We start from the raw sequence: 20,686 nt of genomic DNA, 5'->3' as shown, positions 1-20,686 counted from the left end.
GCAATGTGGTTGACCCTCCATTGGCCATTCAGTTCTAAAAGAGACACCAAGCTTACAACTTCTCTGCAGGATCTGGACGACAGCAGTGAGAAAGGAGCGGTTAGCTGAGGGAGAAAAATAACCAGAAGTTGGATGTGTGATGTACTCCCAAGTGTTCGTCTTGTGCAATAACTGGCACAAACACACGTTCAGTACCAAGAAGACTATCTAAACTGTTTCATGCTTTGTAAAGTCACTCAGGCTGGACAAGGTTAGAACCTCACCCAATAACCTGAGAGAAGATACATTCAAAGCGAGTGATGACAGATGCACTGTGCAGGAGAGATGAAGTGAAGACATATTGCAGCAGAGATTTTTAATGAAGTGTCACATTAATACAGATGCTTTTAAAAAAATATTTATCTGAACAGAATTTTACATAAATCCAAACCAAATTTTAAACTGTACAGTCTTTAGACAAAAAAGTTAACTGAACAAACATTTTGTAAATGTTAATGGGATCAAAATTTTCTCCCAAAACATTTTAAGAGTCTGGTGTGGCTTGCTTTACAATTTAGTTAAGATTGAAGTATAATTCAATATATACACAAATTGGAATAATCTGAATGCATATCCTAATATATAATCTTAACACTCACTGTTAACCAACAGTAAACAGAGACACCTTTGCAGTCAGGTCCCACAGTACACGAGTGCTGCTTCTACCAATTTTAGTAGTATTGAAGTTTGTAAAGATCTGAAACCATACAACTCAAATCTTTAAAGCTTGAACTGCTGCCAGGCTAAGACTTAAATTGTGTATTACTTTGATTATATTGTGATTAAATACCTCAATGCATGATGCCATAAAACTTACAGATTTTGAGTGTTTCAGTGTTGTCACAGATGGTGGAATTTTAACCATGAACAATACCAAATAACTACACATTCTGGCCTTCCAAGTTTTGATTTAGAATGACAGTGACACTGACAAGGCTAGATTTATTGTCCATCCCTAATTGCACAGATCAGTGGGTTGCCTTGATGGTTTGCTAAGCCATTACCACACAAAACTGGAATCAACAGGCCAGACCACTTAGAACAGCAGGTTCCCTTCCCCATTAGCATACTGGTGAATCAATTGGGATTTTCTTTTTACACAACCAGGCAGTGTCAGTTAATATTTGGCTGCTACCAGATTTTTGTGCTAATTATGGCTGGAATTCCCAAAAGGAATATTCAGCTGTAAACTTGTCTTAGGAACCAAGGGAAAATTATGCATATTGCACAACACAAGTACTTTGGTAGCAATGTTAAATCAACCCAGTGTCAACACTGAAGACCTCATGTCCAACATAAGCTGACAGTACAGAGCTAGAAGCAGCAATGTACGTTACCAGTCCACTCGTGTAACACAGTAGGATTCAGCTGCAAAAGAGGGAACTGTCATCGCTTATGATTCTGCTGTTCAATCATTTAACAGCATTCAATTGGAGACAACCCAGTTCAGATGTCCTGGTTAAAGTCATGCACTTGTAGAGGTGAAACACCAGCAGCAGCGTAGAAGTCAACAGCTGGAGGGAACGGTTAGTGACAGGATGGTGAAGCAGGGTCCAACTGTCCTGCCGGGCATTGCATGTTCTATTCAGATCCGCAGGAACCATTCAAGTGTAAAGAAAAATTTCACATTCTGCATCTGCTTGCAGACAACCAAAAATCCATTGCTGAAATTCTGCCACTATTAGGCAAGACTCAAATCCCTCATTCACAGCTTGGGTTGACACTGTGCTGCCTGGAAAAGAAATGCAGTCAACACCATCCAGGACAACGCCAAGAAACATCATGAATAAGGCAAAATGTGTCTTCTGTGGTGGACGACTAGTCTAATGTTGAGTAGAAGCAGAGGATCTACTCAGCCAGTCTTCACAAGCTATAGAAAACTGGCGATTTACAACAATGAACTGTTCCAATTCTGGATTTTTGGAATAATTAGGAAAATAATACAGACAGCCTCACAGTAACAAGGAAGAGTTATCTCCCAGAATTGGAGGGGAGAAGGGGAAGGGGACAAGATAAGCAGCTTCAATTCAAGGTTTGCAATCTCAGTCAGTGGGGAATCAGAGGTCCTTTCCCACCCAGACGCCTTGGGTGGGTTTTTGTGTGTTTTCTCCGCAGGATGCCTACCCGTTTCCTTTGAGCCGCGGGAGATGATGGTTCATGCACTGGACTGGATCAGGGGGGGGAAATAGGGAGGGAGGGGGGAGAGAGAGAGCTGACAGAGGGATGGAGAAAGGGATGGGGGGGAAAGGGAGAGGGGGATGTGGGTGGTGCAGCTCCGGGGCTTTTGTAGGTGTGCAGAGACCCCAGTGCATGTGTATGTGTGTCTCTCTCTCTCTGTCTGTGGGGGGGTGGGGAAGGGGAGCCTAGTTCTCGAACCTTTTCAGCCAACTGTCACCTCGTTGCCCGGCACAGCCTCCAGCGGCTCGGCGCTCTGAGATGGCCCCGGCTCAGCCCCCCTGTCCCGGCAGCGGCACTCCCGCTGCAGCCGCTCCAGTTGCCGGGACGTGGCCTCCAGGGCGGCCTCGAGCTGGCGGCTCCGCTGCCGGAGGTGGTCGTTCTCTCCCTTGAGGCAGGCGATGAGGGTCCGGGCCACCCTCTGGCTGGAGCTGCAGCGGAGCCGCATGATGGCCTGGACGGCCGCCTGCTCCCAGGAGCCGCTGGGGGGTAGGGGCGACGGCGGCAGCCAGGGCCTCGGCTCGTCGTGCCGCTGCTGCTGCTTCTTGCGTGCCCTGGTGACCCGGGTCTCCCGGACCCGCCGCTCCTCGGCCGCCTCCTCGTCCTCCTCCTCCCAGGTCGGGGCCTTGGGCAGCAGCAGGATCTCAGCCCGCGACTTCTTGCGGAGGCCGAGGCCCAGCAGCAGGGTCCCTTCCTCCAGGTGCAGGGAGCAGACGGCGGCCCCAGGCCCCGGGTCGGGGCCGGACACCAGCTTCAGACCGCGGCCCCTCAAGGCCTGCACCCACCGGCCCCGCTCGTCGACGCCGCTCGGGAAGTTGTAGAAGCAGAAGGGCTCGAGGCAGGGGCACTCGCGGTGGAGCTGCGGCCGGTGCTGCTCGCAGGGCGCCTCCCTCCACTGGCTCAGGCCGCTGTGGGTATTAGTGCAGCCGCGGACAGCGCAGCTCCGGCTGTCACCCTCTTCATAGGCCATAGCCGGAACCGGAACTACTCACCCCGCGACCTCTCCGCCCCGCTCACCGGAACCGGAAACTCCCTGGGACCGAAAAGCCCCTGATCCCGTCTCCAGGAAGTGATGTAGGACCCCAAACCGGAAGAGCGCTTTTTAAAACATATAAACTATTTTTTTGACTTCAATTTTTTTTAAAATTAAAACCTGTTTTTGGTTCTTTTCCAGATTAAAGTTTGCTGGAGGCAGTTCACGGTGAGAGGAAGTTGGATTATTCTCTTGAAAAGGAAGCTTGAGCAAGGCTCCCTAGAGGAGACATGGGAACTGGGTTGGAAATAGGACAGAGAAGAATTTTAATGTTAAAAAAAATCTCACAGCACCAGGTTGTGGTCCAACAGGTTGATTTGGACGTACTTGCTTTCTGAGTGCTGCTCCTTCATCAGGCTGTTGTCCTCCTGGAATGGCCCAGCAGTATAATCACTAGGTTGTTAAATCTAGAGACCCAGGTCACGTTCTGGGGACTGGAGTTCAAATCGAATTTTAATTCAGTAAAAGTCTGTAACTAAGAGTCCAAGGATGACCACTGTCAATTGTTGGGGAAAATCCATCTGGTTCACTTTTGGGAAGGATACTGCCATCCTTACCTGGTTTGGCCCACATGTGACTTCAGACCCAGAGTATTATGGTTGACTCTTAATTGTCCTCTGGGCAATTAGGGATGGTCAATAAATTGCTCCCTTAGCCAACAACACCCTCATTCCTGAATGAATAAGATAATTTAACATGTTAACTATGTTCAATGTGAAAAATATTCAATATTTGTTATAGAACAATACAGCACAGAACAGGCCCTTCAGCCATCGATGTTGCACCAACCAGTGAACCAATCAAAGCCCATTCCCCTACACTATCCCATCATCCATATGCTTATCCAAGGATTGTTTAAATGCCTCTAATGTGGCTGAGTTAACTACATTGGCAGGAAAGGCATTCCACACTCTTACCACTCTGAGTAAAGAAGCTGCCTCTGACATCTGTCTTAAATCTATCACCCCTCAATTTGTAGCTCTGCTCCCTTGTACAAGCTGACGTCATCATCTTAGGAAAAAGACTCTCAGCGTTCACTCTATCTAATCCTCTGATCATCTTGGATGTCGCCATTAAATCCCCTCTTGGGTCTGTTCTCATTGGAGAGAAGAAGGCTAAGTCCCTCAGTCTTTCCTCATCAGGCCATCCCTCCACACTGAACACACTATGTTCAGTTTGTTTTTACAATTAATATGTTTAATACCAAATTATGACGACAGAGTGTGGAATAGGTACAATACAAACAGAATCCTTCATCCCAGACCTAGTTCCCATGTCTCCTTTTGGTAGCCTTGCTCAAGCTTCCTTTTCACAAAATAACCAAATTTCCTCTCACAGTGAGCTGCCTCCATCCCTCAGGCAGCACATTCCAGATCTAAAATACTTCCCACATGAAAAGGTGTTTGCTCATGTCACCTTCACATCTTTTGCCAATCACCTTAAATCAGGGTCCTCTTGCACATGTGCCTTCCATCAATAGGAATAGTTTCTCTTCATAGTTATTATGTCTGGACTCATGATTTTGAATACCTCTATCAGATTTCCCTTTAAACTCCTACAGGCTAAAGAGAACAGACCTAGCTTATACAATCTTCCCACATTTATGAGCCCTTTGTTCTTTGGAATCATTCTTGCAAATTTCACTCACTGCATTTGAAAGAAAATTGTCTCTCGTCACCGCTCGTTCTTTTTCCAATCACCTTAAAGTAGTATCATCTGGTTCTCAAATTCTTCTGCAATGGAAAGAGTCTCCAATTAGTCTTAGTGAGGGGCTCTTAAGGTGGAATGGCAACTGGGTTCAAGTCCCACCTGCTTGTTAATAACATCTATAAACAGGTTGATGGAAACTAGCTAAAACTGCTGTGTCCAGATTCCTCTTGATTTTAAGCGGCTTACTCAAATCTCCTCTCCGCCTTTTCTGGGAACAATATCCACATTAAATGAGGTCCTCTATTCCAGACACAAAATTAAATTGAAAACACAATTATATTAACACAGCTGTGCAGATCCATGTCCCAATGGAGATTAAATCTGTAAAACAAAGACAGAAAATGCTTGAAATACTAAATAGGTCTTGCAGCATCTGTGCAGAGATAAACATAGTTAACATTAGTGAGTTTTGAGAAGACTTGTAGCTCAGGTTGAGGTTCTAGATGTTGGTTTGCTCACTGAGTTGGAAGGTTCATTATCAGATGTTTCATCGCTATACTAGATTATATCTGCAGTGAGCCTCCAGACAAAGCACTGTTGTTTTGTGCTTTCTAGTTATATATTTGGGTTTCCTTGGGTTGGTGATGTCATTGCATGTGGTGATATCATTTCCTATGGTGATGTCATTTCCTGTTCTTTTTCTCAGGGGATGGTAAATGGGATCCAAGTCAATGTTTTTGTTGATAAGAGTTCAGGTTGGAATGCCATGCTTCTAGGAATTGTCATGCATGACTCTGTTTGGCTTGTCCTAGGATGGATGTGTTGTCCCAGTGCAAGTGGTGTCCTTCCTAATCTGTATGTAAGAATACTAGTGAGGGAGGGTCATGTCCTACATGGACATCAACTAGCCACAAAACAACATGACCCTCTCTCACTAGTATCCTTACATACAGATAAGGAAGGACACCACTTCCACTGGGACAACACATCCATCCTAGGACAAGCCAAACAGAGACATGCATGGCAATTCCTAGAAGCTTGGCATTCCAACCCAAACTCTATCAACAACACATTGATTTGGATTCCATTTACTTCCCCTGAGAAAAAGAACAGGAAATGACATCACCACAGGCAATTACATAATCAAACCAAGGAAACCCAAACATGTAAACAGAAAGCAGGAAACACCAGCAGTGCTTTGTCCGGAGGTTCACGGATGATGTTACCTAGTATGGTGACGAAACATCTGAAAATGAACCTTCCAGCTCAGCGAGCAAACTTACATCCATAGTTAACGTTTCAGGCTTTCTCCACAATGCTGCCAGTCCTGTTGGGTTTCTCTACTAGTTTCAGGGGAGGTAATGCCATAGTGGTATTATTGCTAGACTATTAATCTAAACTCCCAGTTAATGTTCTGGATTAGTGGTGCTGGAAGAGCACAGCAGTTCAGCCAGCATCCAAGGATGTTCTCTGGCCTGGGTTCAAAAGCCTACCATGCCAGATGGTGAAATTTGAATTCAATAGAAACCTGGAATTAAAAGTCTAGCCATTGTCAATTATCAGGGAAAAAGCTATCTGGTTCACTAATGCTCTTCGAGGAAGGAAATCTATTGTCCTTACCTGGTCTGGCTTGCAAGTGACTCCAGACCCACAGCAATGTGGATGGCCAGTAAATGCTGCCATCAGTCAACCCACCAAATGTGATTTAAAAAATAATTATGTTTTTATGTTAACATTTCGGGACTGAAGACTTTTGTTCAGAATTTGAGGGGGGAAAAAATAGGAGACTCATCAACTGGACTTTAAAGCCAGGTTAGAATGCAAAGGAGAAATCTAATATAGGTCTCCTGGAGATCAGGAGAGATTAAATGGAAAACGTCTCTTTGTACAAGGGAATGGTGATGGGGAAAATAAAGATTGGAAAAATATGTCCAGAATGATGTCAATCGCAGAGACTCCCAGACAATACAGGAGCAGTTGGCAACCTCATACAGATGCATTCTGGGAATTGTAGTTCCAGAATAAAATCAAACAAGAGAAAATATTAAAAGTTGTTAATTGCCAGAATACCAGGTCTCGGAGATAATGGAGAATCCATTTATTTTTATTTGTTGTTTTAGTTGTTATTTATCTCTTGTTTTGGCTGGTTTCCGGTATGGTGACGCAGCAAACCGGCCGCCGCTTCCGGTCCGTCTCCATAGGAACCGGGCCTAGGCCTCAGGCTCCGTCTAGAAGAAGATGCGGCCGGAGGTGATTGCTGTCAAACTGGCCGAGCAGCCGCGGGCCCCGAAGCTGCTGCTGCCTCTGCCCGAGGGCCTGCAGCAGGGCCCCGGCGGCGGAGTCCGGATCTCCGCCTTGAAGGAGCTGATTGTCGAGAAGCTGCCCGGAGCCGCGGCCGCCCCGGAGCTTATGGGTATGGGGTATGGGGTATGGGGTATGGGGTAAAGGGGGTTATGGGGGAAAGGGGGTATGGGTATGGGTGGGGGTGTGGAGGAAAAGGGGGAATGGGGGATAGGAGCTCTATATCCTCCACTCCCCCTTCCTCGTCCCCCCACTCACCCCCCACCGTCTACTCTCAAACCCCCCCCCCCACCGTCTACTCTTTTCACCCCCCCCCCACCGTCTACTCTTTTCACCCCCCCCCCACCGTCTACTCTTTTCACCCCCCCCCCCACCGTCTACTCTTTTCACCCCCCCCCCCACCGTCTACTCTTTTCACCCCCCCCCCACCGTCTACTCTTTTCACCCCCCCCCCACCGTCTACTCTTTTCAACCCCCCCCACCGTCTACTCTTTTCAACCCCCACCGTCTTGTCTCACTCCCTCCCCCCCACCGTCTTGTCTCACTCCCTCCCCCCCACCGTCTTGTCTCACTCCCTCCCCCCCACCGTCTTGTCTCACTCCCTCCCCCCCACCGTCTACTCTCACTCCCTCCCCCCCACCGTCTACTCTCACTCCCTCCCCCCCACCGTCTACTCTCACTCCCTCCCCTCCTCCCCCACCCACCCCCCCCACCATCTACTCTCACTCCCTCCCCCATGTCTTTCCTGTTTTAACATAAACTGGTCTCGGTTAAACTGCCCTAACCTGACTTACCTCGAACCCACCATGGACTCCTCTCATGTCCAGGTTGTGATGCTGAATTCGAAGTTAGTTTGTCAATACATGTTGTTCTTGGCCTTGCTGTGTGATTGGAACCCACAGCCTCCTGACTCAGACTGCTGGCTCTGAGCCTGTGGCTGGTACTGCAGTGGTCAGTGTGCCTGCTCCTGTCCTGATGGCACTCGCCCACTGTTCAAAGTGAAGAAGACCGATTGATTTTTGAGTTTGTTTTTTGTAGAGTTGGTGTACTGCGGGCGGAAGCTGAAAGATGAGCAGACGCTGGATTTCTATGGCATTCAAGCTGGCTCCACGATCCACGTCCTGAAGAAGTCCTGGCCGGAGCCAGAACAGAAACCCGGTTTGGAAAATTGTGATTTGTAAAGCATTGCTCTACTAAATCCAACAGGAAATGCTTCATACAGTGGTGAACTTGCTACTACAAAGTGGTTAAGGCAAATTGATGCATTTAAGATAATTGTGTTTCAGGTGGGAGGAAACTTGGTTAGGGACAAAAAAAAACCTGCAGATGCTGGAATCCAAAGTAGACAGGCAGGAGGCTGGGAGAACACAACAAGCCAGGCAGCATCAGGAGGTGGAGAAGTCAATATTTTGGGTGTAACCCTTCAGGGCTGGGTGTAGGGGGAACTGCAGGTAAAGGGGGTGCTAGGGTCAGGGTGGTGAAGTGGGGACAGTTATCTTAAATCTGTGCCCTCTGTTCTCACTCCTTCCACTAGTGGGAGCAGTTTCTCCCAACTGCTGTGTCCAGACTTCGTTATCACTTTGGATAACTTTGCACTGAGCTTCAGTTACATGCTGCTGTGTAGTGCAGAATAGATTCCATGGCATTAGTGCCAACAGACGAGCCAGCCGCATGGGTGTTCATTCAATAATTTCCTTGGTTCCCAATAGTTCTTCAGTCTTGAAAATATAAATTAGAAATGGTCCCAAATGAGTTAAATAAAATCTCATACAATATTTTGTTCAGATATGCCAAGCTGACACAGCTTGTGAAGATTGAGTTTAAGGGAGGGTTTAATAATGTGAATGGAATGAGCTGCCAGCAATGGTCACAGAGACTGGAAACTGGGCTGATTTAAAATGAAGTGGATTATTAGTTGGAGGGGATAAGGGTGACCACCTGCCTTTGTTTCCAGAGGGGGGAGAAATTGGTAGAAGTGATGGGAGTCTGCTGGAAAAGCAGTTGTCGGTACAGTGTGTATTTGGCCTGTGTGTTTCAGAGTGCACTGACGTGTTCCTTCTTCCCAGAGCCCGTGGAGCAGGCAGCTGCAGCCCGGGAGTTCCGTGTGCTCCAGGCAGCATTGCATGCCAGCCCTGCCTACAGGGAGGCGGTAAGTGGAATTTTCTGGAATTTTGATCCGCTCCTCTTTTATGAGCTGTAATTCTTTCTCCCCTCCCCTCCCTCCAAATGATGAATCCTGTTGTGAACTGAGGTTCATTGCTGCCTCTGACTGACTGACTCTTGGGTGCATGGGTATTTGAATGCAGTAGCATTGCAGTTGAGCCCAGCCTTGTTCTACCCTGGGCTTTACGTGCTAACCTGCCAGTGAGAGTCACTGTATAATGACAAGTAGGTTATTTATTTTTTCTGTCAGACCTTTGTATTGGGTCAGTTGCGGGTGCTCCATTTGAGATTAACTGGATAGCATAGACAGGAGTTCAGAGTCTGATGGTTACCCATGGTCTGTGTAGCTCAGTGCCAGTCTTCAAAGTGCACAGAATCAGTGGAAGTCTGAAGCTTCACTATTGCTAATGCATTTCACTGTTGTTGGGTTCGTTTCTGAAGCTCCCTCCCTTACGCTAAATGGATTGCATTCAAGAAGGCTGCTCACTGTCCCTTTGGTATTTATGGATGAACAGGAAATGAGGCGTAGCTAATAACACCCACATCCCATAAAATAGTGAAATGAAATGTCAACTCCTTGTGTTTTTTTAACATTCCAATGTGTATCACAGGAGCATTGTCAAACAACATTTGTTATTCAGTCACATCAGGAGTTATTTGGTTATGCAAAGTAGATTTTAAGGAACCTGTCAAAGGGGAGAGGAGGGTGGAGAGGTTGAAGAAGGGAATTCCAGAGTTTGGGGCCTAGACAGATGAACATGCAGCCACCATTGGTGAAGGATTGAAAGTAGGACAGCCCTTCAAAGTTAAATTCATACCTTTGTTCCATTTGGAACTGTTGTTAATCCCTTTTCTGAACACATGAAAGGAGAGCAGGTGGAAAGATGTTGAAAGGCATTCATGGTCCTCCAAAAAAACAGATAAACAGCCACCTGCACTTTGAGTATTGCCACAACCTTATACAATGGAAATCATGCACTTCAGAATAAAAAGAGACACAACCACAAGCTGAAGAACTGTGTAAGAACATTAGCCAGGAGATTGTTTAAAAGTTACTTTGTTTTATGAGTCATATACTTAAAATTGTGATCCAGATTTGAGTCAGAGGGTGGGGTTTGTGTGAAGCCTATTTGACTTTACCCAAGGCAGCTAACGCTTCACTAGTGCAGTGTATGGCACAAGTGTAGCAACCAAGGGGATGCCAATTTGATTTTAAAGTGACCTTCTGGACACATTGCTGGGAAGACTGAAGAGTCCCTTCTAGCCTCTATATTGGCATCCAATCCATTGACGCTGTTAGTAATTTTCCACACTACCAACTGATGTATATCTTTCAAGTTAGCCATTGTCTGGAGGGCTTTCAAAAATACAACGGAGTGAAAGATAGAACTTGTTTTAAACTGACAACTGCTACGTATAAACTGTACCCCAGATCTAATTTGCAGTATTGACCAGTTATTATATCCTTGCTGTATTTCACAAATAAATTGTGCGTGAAATTGGAATCTGATGAAATCCTTTAAGAGGATGATTCATAGCAATGTTGCTGTGCAGTAAACATAGAATAAATGCTACCTGACCTGCTCCTTTCACTCATGCACGACTCTGAGAACAAATTTAAGAAAGGTATTGTCAATCTCCACAGTTTGCTGCACAGTGCTGTAAATTTACAGCAATCAATCAAAATTTATGATAGCTGGAAAGACAAGAAGTTCTGCCTATGTGTTTCAATACTCTGTATTCTACCTTGATTAAATCAATTGCAGGTTTTCAAGATGTTGGCAAACAAGGAATCTCTGGACCAGATCATTGTTGCAACACCAGGGCTCAGCAATGACCCCATTGCTTTAGGTGAGTTTGAAAGATTTATCTTTCTTGCAGTTCAGTGGTGTTCTTGTGACTTGACAGTTACTCCACACGGAGGAAGTCATCAGAGTTGCATACCCCTCCCTGAGCTGGGGACACATTGGCTTTCCTTCAGGCAAACGCAAGCAGGTTGGCCGTAACATTGTGGAGTTTGGAAGAATGAGAGACGATTGCCGAAAGCTTGAAAGGATGGATGCTGAGAGAATGTTTTCCCTGTAGAACTGGGTTTCAAATTAAGGGATCCCCATTTAAGACAGATAAGAGAAATTTCCTCTCTGAGTTGATTGCCCTTTTTAGAATTCTCTTCCCCAGAGACCAGTGATGATCGGTCATCGAATATATTTGAGATAGAGTTGGACAGAACTTTGATGTCAGAGTTGACTTATGAGGGGGCAGAGATATGGAGTTAATGTCTCAATTGGATTAGCCATTTCTTATTGAAGGGCGAATCTGACTCAAGGGCTGAGTGGCCTACATCTACTTCTCCAACCCACTGAGTCAGTCTCCTTGAATTCTCTACCTCTCACCATTGTGGAAATGCTATCACCACACCAATTGCAGCATTTCAAGGAGAAGGCTCACCATTGCTGTCTGATTCAAGACATCCACAGAGCTAGAGAACGAGTTCCCGGATGTTGACCCAGTGACTGTGAAGGAATGATGGTAAAGTTCCAAGTCTGGACTGGCGTGGAGGGGGCAAGTGTTGCAGTTGTGCTGGAACAGCCTGTCTATGGATGTGGTGCACAAGTCTTCAGTACTGTTGCAACAATGTTGTCATGGTCCGTAGCCTTTGCAATACTTAGTACACTCAGCCATTTCCTGATATTGTGGTGTTAATCAAAGTAACTGAAGGCTGGCATGTATGATGGGGGGTGGGGGAGGGGGGTGGGGGGGGGGGGGATGAAACCTTGAAAGGAGGCATAGATGGATCATCCATTTGTCATTTCTAGTTGAAGATACTAACGAGCACATCAGGCTTATCTTTTGCTCTGATGTACTGGGCTCCCCATCCATGGAGGACAGTGATATTTGTAGAGCTGCCGCCTCCAGCGAGTTGTCTGCTTGATTGTCCACTGTCATTCACAATCAGACCAAATAGGACGATAGACCTTACTCCTGATCTATTGTTTGTAGGATTGTTTGGGTCTATGCACAGCACAAAACAGACTGTACAAGCCAGATGGCAAAACAATTGCAATGCTTTTAACAAAGGGCCTACACTAATATTGTCTTACTGTTTTATGACTTATTAATGCAGGCCCTTTGTTAAAAGCATTGTAATTGTTTTGCCATCTGGCTTGTGCAGTCTGTTTTGTGCTGTGCATTTATCTCAAACAACTTCAGGTAGATTCCATAGCTATCAATAATTACAATTTCATTTCTATAGATTTTGTTTGTGGAATGTACTTGTACAACAAAAGGGTAAAGTCCCTGAGGACCATAGGGCTGCTCTCATTAGAGAGAGAAGACTAGCAGTGATTTATACTGAGGGTCACCCTGCCATAGACGAGGCAAGCAGTTGAGAAGGAGGAACCTTCATGGTTACCTTAACCAATGCAGAACATACTTGTAGCTAAGCAAGGAATGGCAATTATATGGGGCCTTTACATTCTGATGAATTACATTTTTTTCAGCTGAAAAGTCAATGTGTTGTCAGGTGAAGCAGCTTTTTGCATCCAGCAAGGTCTCAAACCTAGCGTTGTGATAAATTACCAGATAAGGTGTGTCTTTGGTGCTGGTTGATGAAGGAAACCTTCCTGCCTTCTATTTTGTGGTGCACTTGGATTATGTTTCAGCTGAATAGGGAATTGGGCATCATTTAGGTGTCAGATTCAACAGGCATCCTTGCTGTGTTACGACACTGGGTGAACCCCCCCCCCCCCCCGCTAATATAATTTAACCTGCAACACAGAAATGATTTAACCCGTGCTGTAGTGTGTTAAAACTCTAGAGGGAAATAACTATCTCAAAAGTCACTATTTAAAGTAAAAATTAACAACTTTAATTTTTTGAAGTCTAACAGAGGATAATTAACTAACGATTCATTTATCGAAACCTATCCTTTACATTCCTTTCAACAATACTGATCCGATAAAACTCCCTGATTAAGATTTACAGAAAAATTCAAATTTCAAAGCCAGCCAGCTGTCGACTCTTCTCTTGGGATCTTCCTCTGTAGATTTGCTGTCCAGGTCGTTGTCGATCACTTTTCCTGTACAAACACCTCCAGACAGGTACCTCTCAGAGTTCTTACTAGCAGCTTACATCTGTTGGTCTTTCGGTAGTTCTCCTCTAACTGTTCAATTTTTCCTGATCTTGTACCCTCAAAGCTTCAGATCGTTTCATTGGTGTTAATATTATCAAAATACTTATTCAAATTTATTTAGAGTTTGTCATTTTGGGCCATCAATTAAAGTGATTGGCTGAATTTGAATTTGTTTCTTGTCTCCAGGCAACCCAGCTAATCTAGTTGTTCGACCAAATGTTACATTTTTACCTTGTTCAGAACACTTGGTGCTGTGTCAGTTAGTTCTGCTAGCTTTTCACTCTCTTAAAGGCACAGTACCCCTTCCACCTTCATAACAGCTGGAACACAGCACACCGTCATGACCACATTAGCATGTAAGCATAGATTGTGCACTTAATGGGGTTTACATCTTTCACTCGAGAGGAATGCTGATACTTTTGTTGCGCACAAACAAGAATTTATTCAAACCTAATTTGTTTTTATTTTGTTGTCTAGGTGTTTTGCAAGACAAAGATTTGTTTGTGCTCTTCACTGACCCAAGCCTATTGGACACGTAAGTGCTGACTGCGTAAGCATCAATCACATTCAAAAGAGTCTTGTTTGTGGAGCTTCCATTCTGAGGATTTTGTGTCTGCAGCTTAGTCTTAACTATTGGCTTTGGACAGGCATTGGAATGGTGCTAATGAAGGTCTATTTTGCCCTTCTCTTGATTCACTCCTAACTGGAGTGATGCAGCAATTGCATAGAGATGGGCAAGTTTTGTTACTGTCTGCTTTTTGTTGAGACGTTGCTGAGTGAGCATTGGGATTTGTGTGGGTGTAATATCTTGGTTTGAACTCGCTTGCATCTTGCTTTCCATAAAATAATGACTAGCCTGAGCCGTAGGATAAAGATTGGAATATGTATAATATTGTACATTATAAAATCTGTGCGATATGAATGTGTATCTTGGGAGCCAAGGATGGAGATTGCAAGGGCTCTGCTATTAACTTTTGCACCCTGTCTGGCCACAAGAAATACCAGAGGGGTGGAGGGCAGCTGGTGTGGTACCATTCCTCAAGAGGAAGAGTAAGGAAAATCTAGTGGATGGTGCTTATCATACTCCATATCAACCCTTTTCAAGATGGATCATACACCTATAATGTGCTTCTGAGTTGAGAGTTCTTGCCATGAAGGATTCACTTGCATTAAGCAGTATATGAGTGCCTTTGTTAACCTGCTGTATGCCGATATTGAAGTGTTGGTCTTTAACGTATGTGATCCTCTCTGCAGGTTGATTTCTTCACATCCCGCATTAGTTAATGCGATGGTATTGGTCCTACACTCTGTGACTGGTGAGGCCCCTTCACCGACTGCTGCCAGTAACTCCAGGAGTATTCCATCTAGTTCTTACAGTGAGGTCCCAGGTAAGTTTTTTCCTCAACACTAAGACCTTCCTTGTTGTGGTTCTGTTCGCCGAGCTGGGAATTTGTGTTGCAGACATTTTGTCCCCTGTCTAGGTGACATCCTCAGTGCTTGGGAGCCTCCTGTGAAGCGCTTCACAGGAGGCTCCCAAGCACTGAGGATGTCACCTAGACAGGGGACAAAACGTCTACAACACAAATTCCCAGCTCGGCGAACAGAACCACAACCACAACAACGAGCACCCGAGCTACAAATCTTCTCACAAACTTTGAACTAAGACCTTTTCATTTATAGAACTCCTGCAATGTATTAAAATGTCACAAGACAATTCACAAGAGTATTCTCAAACAGAAGAATTGGCATTATTATCACAGGTGACCAATGCTTTGGGCAGTGAGTTAGGTTTAAGGGGTATGTTGAAAAAGGGATGTTATGAATAGGAATGCCAAAGCACAAACCTGTGGACAAAAGGCTGGGTTATTATTTTCAACGCCATCCTTCAGACTGGCAGGGCTGGGCATACCATTGAAGAATTGCAACTCCTCTTGATCCTACTGGCAGGCTCTAGTGTTTATTTCCTATTTCACTCCTTTCTCAGTGAGGGAGGGGTGGATGGTTGGGGAAGCGAGTGAGATTTGTGATGAAGGAGAAATAATGGAATGTTGCAAATATAAAATAAGAGAAAGTGTTGAGAATTACACTGCTAGATGCCCAAGAGAAATGGGAAATGGGAAAAGTAGTTCACGCTTTGAGGTGGTTTATGAGGAACATTTGAGGACTCTGAGTCTATACTCAGTAGAGTTTAGAAGGATGGGAGGTGGGGGGAGAGGAATCTAATTGAAACATACAGAATACTGAATGGCCGAGACAGCGTAGATATTGGGAAGATGTTTCCATTAGTAGGAGAGACTAAGACCTCCAAGGGCACAGCCTTAGAGTAAAAGGAAGATGTTGTAGAACAGAAACCAGGAGATACCTCTTCAGCCAGAGAGTGGCGAATCTATGGAATTCACGGCCACAGAAGGCTGTGAAGGCCAGGCCATTGAGTATATTTAAGACTGAAATAGATAGGTTCTTGAGTATCAAGGGTAATGGGGAGAAAGCGGGACAATGGGGTGGAGAAACTTATCGACCATGATTGAAAGGTGGAGCAGACTTGATGGGCTGAATGGCCTACTTTCTGCTCCTTTGCGTTATGGTCTTGTGCTGGCTGCAGCTGAACTGATAATTGATTCAGTCTTGATCCCTACCATGGCTTTTGCTGTCTGTAAGATGGTATCCAGTGCTCGCACTGTAAGTGATGTTTGTGCACATGATGGGGGGAGTGTGGTAATGTACACATGTTGATAAAAGCCACAGTTCCTTTCTGCTTCATGTTCCAGGTGGATTCCTCTTTGATGGGCTTTCTGATGATGAAGATGAGTTTCATCAGGTAAGCCCAAAGTTCCAGCTTGTGGAGGATGTGCATGTGCTTGCATTTCTGTGGATCTAAACTGACTCAAATGTGCATTAAGTTAAACGTCATCGTGATATTTAGCACAAGATCACCTCTGTATGCTGAGATTTCTAATGTGGTCAAAGGGAAAAACCGCTTTCTTCAATGTGTGGAACTCACTTTTTTGGGGAATTTTGTGCTGTTCTAAGTGTGCCCTAGTTGATTATATTTTAGTCCGCAATTGATTTCAATACCACTAACGCAAAATTGAAGCCTGTTTTTGTGGAACTAAACAGTGTGTCCAAGTGCAGCAAGGGAATAATGATCAGATAATCCTAAATGGTAGTACAGAGGGGTGTATAACCTCACTGTCCTGACATTGATACTTGGCACATTGGATGTTTCTACTATCAATGGTTAATATTCTTTTATAGTCAGTAAACAGTTTGAGTATTGCTGAAAACATCCATTTTGTCAAAGCTTTTCATCCTGCTCTCATCGGGACAATTTGCAAGAATTATCAATTCAAAGGGAAAACAAGTAATTACATACACGACATGAGAGGAGAGTACTGATTAGATGGCAAGTGGACTCTTAACAGGCTATTAACTGTAAATTAGGATTAACTGATGAATTTTATATGGATACACCTCTGCCAATCAGTGATCTCCTCTCCTGCAGTGTATATGTTGGTCTTCCCCTTGAATTGGTATTCTTGTGAGATGTCCTGATAAGTGCAAGATGGAAAACTTTGACAAAATATCTTAATTGAATGTGGAAATAAATAGCATTCATGTTGTCTTCACAGGCCCGGGCCACTGCTTCCTCCAGCAACCCCTCTAGCTCCCGTCCAGCCACGCTGGGCTACAGTGGCTCAGTTGGACCTCGACCAATCACGCAGAGTGAGTTGGCGACTGCACTGGCCCTGGCCAGTACCCCAGAAAGTAGTGCTGCCACCCCGACCACAGGAACACAGGTGAGCCAACCTCCCTCAATGGCACTCTTACCCTCCAAGTGCATTGTCTCCCGACTCAACCCAATCTCGACTTTGCTCTCCCCACAGGGCACAGCGTCAGGTCTGTCTCCGGTGATGAACTCAGTGCCGCCAGCTGCCCCAATCAGCCATGATATATTCAGCCAGGCACTGCAGCAGGCTCTGCAAGCTTCAAACATCTCAGCACTTCAGGTTGGTGGCTTTGATCACGTTTCCTCCACTCTTCAAAACGAAACAACCTTATTTGGGGTGTTGCATTTGACCTGGGTATCATTGAACCTGGCATGGAAATGTCAGCCATTCAAGAGTCCTGATCCACATGACCCCAGCTGCTCTTGTATTCGATCCTGTTACAATGTCTGTGTGTTTTAAGGATATGGGTGTAGGGTGATGGGGGTCAGGTGTGGGTGTAGTTGAGGTTATATGCTTGTCATTAAAGTGTGTGCATCTGTACGTGTGTCCTGTAGGGAGGTATGTGTGCCTGTCTGCATGGTTGGTGCAAAGGTTATAAAACCTTCGGTAATAAAAATGTTGTAACTGTTGGAAAGCACAACTGGTGCATTGCTATCTTTGAATAAGGATTGCCTTTTCTACAATCTGGTTTCTGGTTCCACACTGAACTGTCCGTGGTAGTGGCCTCAACTAGAGTCTATCAGTTTTCCGCTCTGGGATTGTTGAGGGTGGTGGATGGAAGGCATGTTGAATTTCTTTTTTTTTCTCTCAATTTTGTCAATTTGAGTTCTTTGCTCTGTGGGGGCAGAAGTAAAATGTTACTCAGTGCACCTTTTTGTCTCCTTTTAGAATCAATGGCAGCCACAGCTCCAGCAGCTGAGGGACATGGGGATCCAAGACAGCGAGCTGAGTCTGCGGGCTCTGCAGGCCACCGGAGGGGACATCCAGGCTGCCCTGGAGCTCATATTTGCTGGAGGAGCCCTTTAGCTTTGCTGGCCAGTAACTGAGGTGTTCCTGCCCAACAGAAGCAGCAGGAGAGTGTGCATGGTGCACGCCAGAACATATAACTGTTGAGACTGATTTGTTTTAGAAGGAGCTTTCAGTGTGGGGAGAGGACTGGCTGTGGTGAGTACTTGGCTGCTGCAGGTCTCTGGGATGTTTGTGTGGAGCGAGACACCGGTTTGTTTTTTAAAGGTATGCCCATTTCAACAAAATCTTGTGAATGGAGTTTGTTCTGTCAAACTATGGTGGGGCGGTATGCTGTCGCTACAGGGCATGCTTTGTATTTTAAAGCAGATTTCTGTCTCAAAGTGGGGTGAAGTCCCTAAAGCTGGCCTTTTGTCAAGATGAGCAATTAGTCATTTTCAGTGTTACTGCTTCACATTCATGCAGTGTGTGATAAATATTGAAATACACAGTCATCTCTCACTTTCCCTATTTTTTTGAGCACAAGTCTATCAGTTTGGGTTATACAGCCCTTCAGTCAATGGAAATATATTAAAAACCATAGATGTTGCCCTCTCCCAAACAGGAAAGTTGTGACGCTTGGGACTTTGTCTTGGTCACTCCTGAAGCCCACATCTTTATTCTGAAGTTCTTCTTTAAATTGCATCACTTTAAAAATGCAACTTGGAGTGTTTCTTACTGGCGTGTTTACATTTCTGACCACTTTCATTTTATGCAACTTGTGAATCTGATGATGACTTGGGTCTCCACTTTCATTTGGTTTTGGGTGGGGTTGATGGTGGAAATGGCTACGAATAGTTTTACCACTCAATCTGCTTTAGAGACTTGCATGGCTTCACAGCATTTCCGTGACAATTGCCTTATTTTTAACCTGGCATTCGGAGCTTCTAATACTACGAGGGTGCATGTCCAGCTCGTCTCCTTTGTAAAGTTGGATGTTGCTAGCAGACCAATGGAAACCGCCCACCCAAAGTTGATGGCACCAATCCATTCTTTTCAATATCAGCTATCCAATAGTGGCTTCCTCGTGTGCACTGCTGATCCGTTACATGGTGGTGATCTCCATACGCCCCAAACTTTCAACAAGGAACACTGAGAATGTCACCTTGGAAGCCTGAACCATTAGTCAGTTCTTAAGTAATTGCTTAAGATAATGTTTGGCTGTTTATAATTATTGTGTGATGTTATTTTACAAGTATATGGACCATTAAACTTTATTCTAATACTTGCTCTGAATTGTGTATCACTTTTTATTCCCCCCCCCCCTCCAAGTTGTTTCTTACCTTTTTTTGTTTTTCACCCTAAGTATAGATGAAGCTTTTGGGAATGATTTTGCATTTATATAAATCCCATCATGGTTGCCATCCAGTTAATTAAAATGCATCTTTGTCGATAAATCTGCACAGAAAGATCCAAAAACCAGCAAATATTCCATACTGAAAGCAGAAATGCTTGTGAGGATGCTGGGAATTAGCCACTTGCCCAGCTACCATAGGATACGAAATACTGTCTTCAGAATCTTGGATTGTGTTGGATAATGTCATTTGTGTGTTCTTGTTGTAAAAAGATATTTTTGGGTGAAATGATTACAGTTTTTAGGGTTCCAGTATTTGCAATAATGTCGTCTTTGACCATCTATACCTGCAACAGTAGAAAGCAAGGACTTGAGCTGCACTGGAATTGAGAATAAAAGCTAAACTCATTTTTAGATGGAGTATTGGGTGAAACTTTTAAAACTTTACTGAAAACCCATTTGCATGTACAGGGATAAAAGTAAGACCTGTATTTTAATGAGTGAGTGGTTGGTTTGTGGAGAGGCTCTTTGGAGACAGTGGAAACAGCTAGTATCGATTCAGCCAAATGCTTTTCTTCTGCTATTTAAGATTTTGGGATATGTTAATTTGTTACATGACGCATTTGTGGCATTTGATTCCCAGATGTCCCCGTGTTCTTTATGTTGTCAACTCCTTAATATGGTTAGTCAGCCACTGTATTACTGTTGTATCGTGTGATTTGCAGGATGGTAGAAAGTGATCTTTTTTGTTGGTGAACTCTTGCATTTGTCCATCCAACTAGGCTGGAGTGGCCTTTGTGAACTGTCTTAATCAAAGGGCAGCACCTGCAGTAAGGAGTAGGCCTTCCATAATGTGCTAAAAGGTCAGGCTAGATTACAATACAGAAGGGGTATAAGCCTTCCTCTGACACTAAGGTTCGACCAACCGAGCAAGGCTGACACCAACTATGTAGATCTGAGTGATCAAACTGCCAGCCCTCTGACTCTGTCTTGCTCAGTGCCCCTCTGGAGCAGCTATAATGGGTTGCTATATTATAAGTGTTTAGATCTGTTTTGGACATGTTTAAAAGTCCACATTGAGGTGATGGTGCATTAACATATGAACTTTTCTTTAAAACAGTTACACCAGTGTAGTGGTGTTTTAATTTTTTTTATGGCATGTCACA

General features: G+C 44.6%; 2 protein-coding genes across 6 annotated transcripts; one reads left to right on the top strand and one right to left on the bottom strand.

Moving 5' to 3' along the window:
• Nucleotides 1–330: 330 nt before the first annotated feature.
• On the bottom strand, nt 331–6,877 carry LOC140458412 (uncharacterized). 5 transcript variants are annotated; one of them, XM_072552926.1, is made up of 3 exons: nt 6,518–6,877; nt 2,416–5,278; nt 331–1,771 (listed from the first exon to the last, which is right to left on the bottom strand). In XM_072552926.1, exon 2 carries the CDS (start codon nt 3,182–3,184, stop codon nt 2,420–2,422), a length of 765 nt encoding a protein of 254 aa, XP_072409027.1. In that variant the 5' UTR covers nt 3,185–5,278; nt 6,518–6,877; the 3' UTR covers nt 331–1,771; nt 2,416–2,419. The 5 variants fall into 5 exon arrangements, with proteins under 5 accessions (XP_072409027.1, XP_072409024.1, XP_072409025.1 ...); XM_072552923.1 differs by having other exon boundaries at nt 331–3,920; nt 4,896–5,278; nt 6,518–6,876; XM_072552924.1 differs by having other exon boundaries at nt 331–3,920; nt 4,948–5,278; nt 6,518–6,876.
• Nucleotides 6,878–7,091: 214 nt separating this feature from the next.
• Nucleotides 7,092–19,454, top strand: LOC140458411 (ubiquitin-like protein 7). The gene is made up of 10 exons (XM_072552921.1): nt 7,092–7,310; nt 8,237–8,356; nt 9,265–9,347; nt 11,128–11,212; nt 13,971–14,028; nt 14,748–14,881; nt 16,262–16,311; nt 17,123–17,290; nt 17,378–17,500; nt 18,110–19,454. The coding sequence occupies exons 1-10, from the start codon at nt 7,136–7,138 to the stop codon at nt 18,245–18,247; spliced, it is 1,134 nt and encodes a 377-aa protein (XP_072409022.1). The 5' UTR covers nt 7,092–7,135; the 3' UTR covers nt 18,248–19,454.
• Nucleotides 19,455–20,686: the final 1,232 nt, after the last annotated feature.

This window comes from Chiloscyllium punctatum, chromosome 33 (genome assembly GCF_047496795.1).
Source record: "Chiloscyllium punctatum isolate Juve2018m chromosome 33, sChiPun1.3, whole genome shotgun sequence".
Taxonomy (NCBI): Eukaryota; Metazoa; Chordata; class Chondrichthyes; order Orectolobiformes; family Hemiscylliidae; genus Chiloscyllium; species Chiloscyllium punctatum.
Note: the sequence above shows the minus strand (reverse complement) of the source record. Positions and strands in the feature narration are given on the sequence as shown.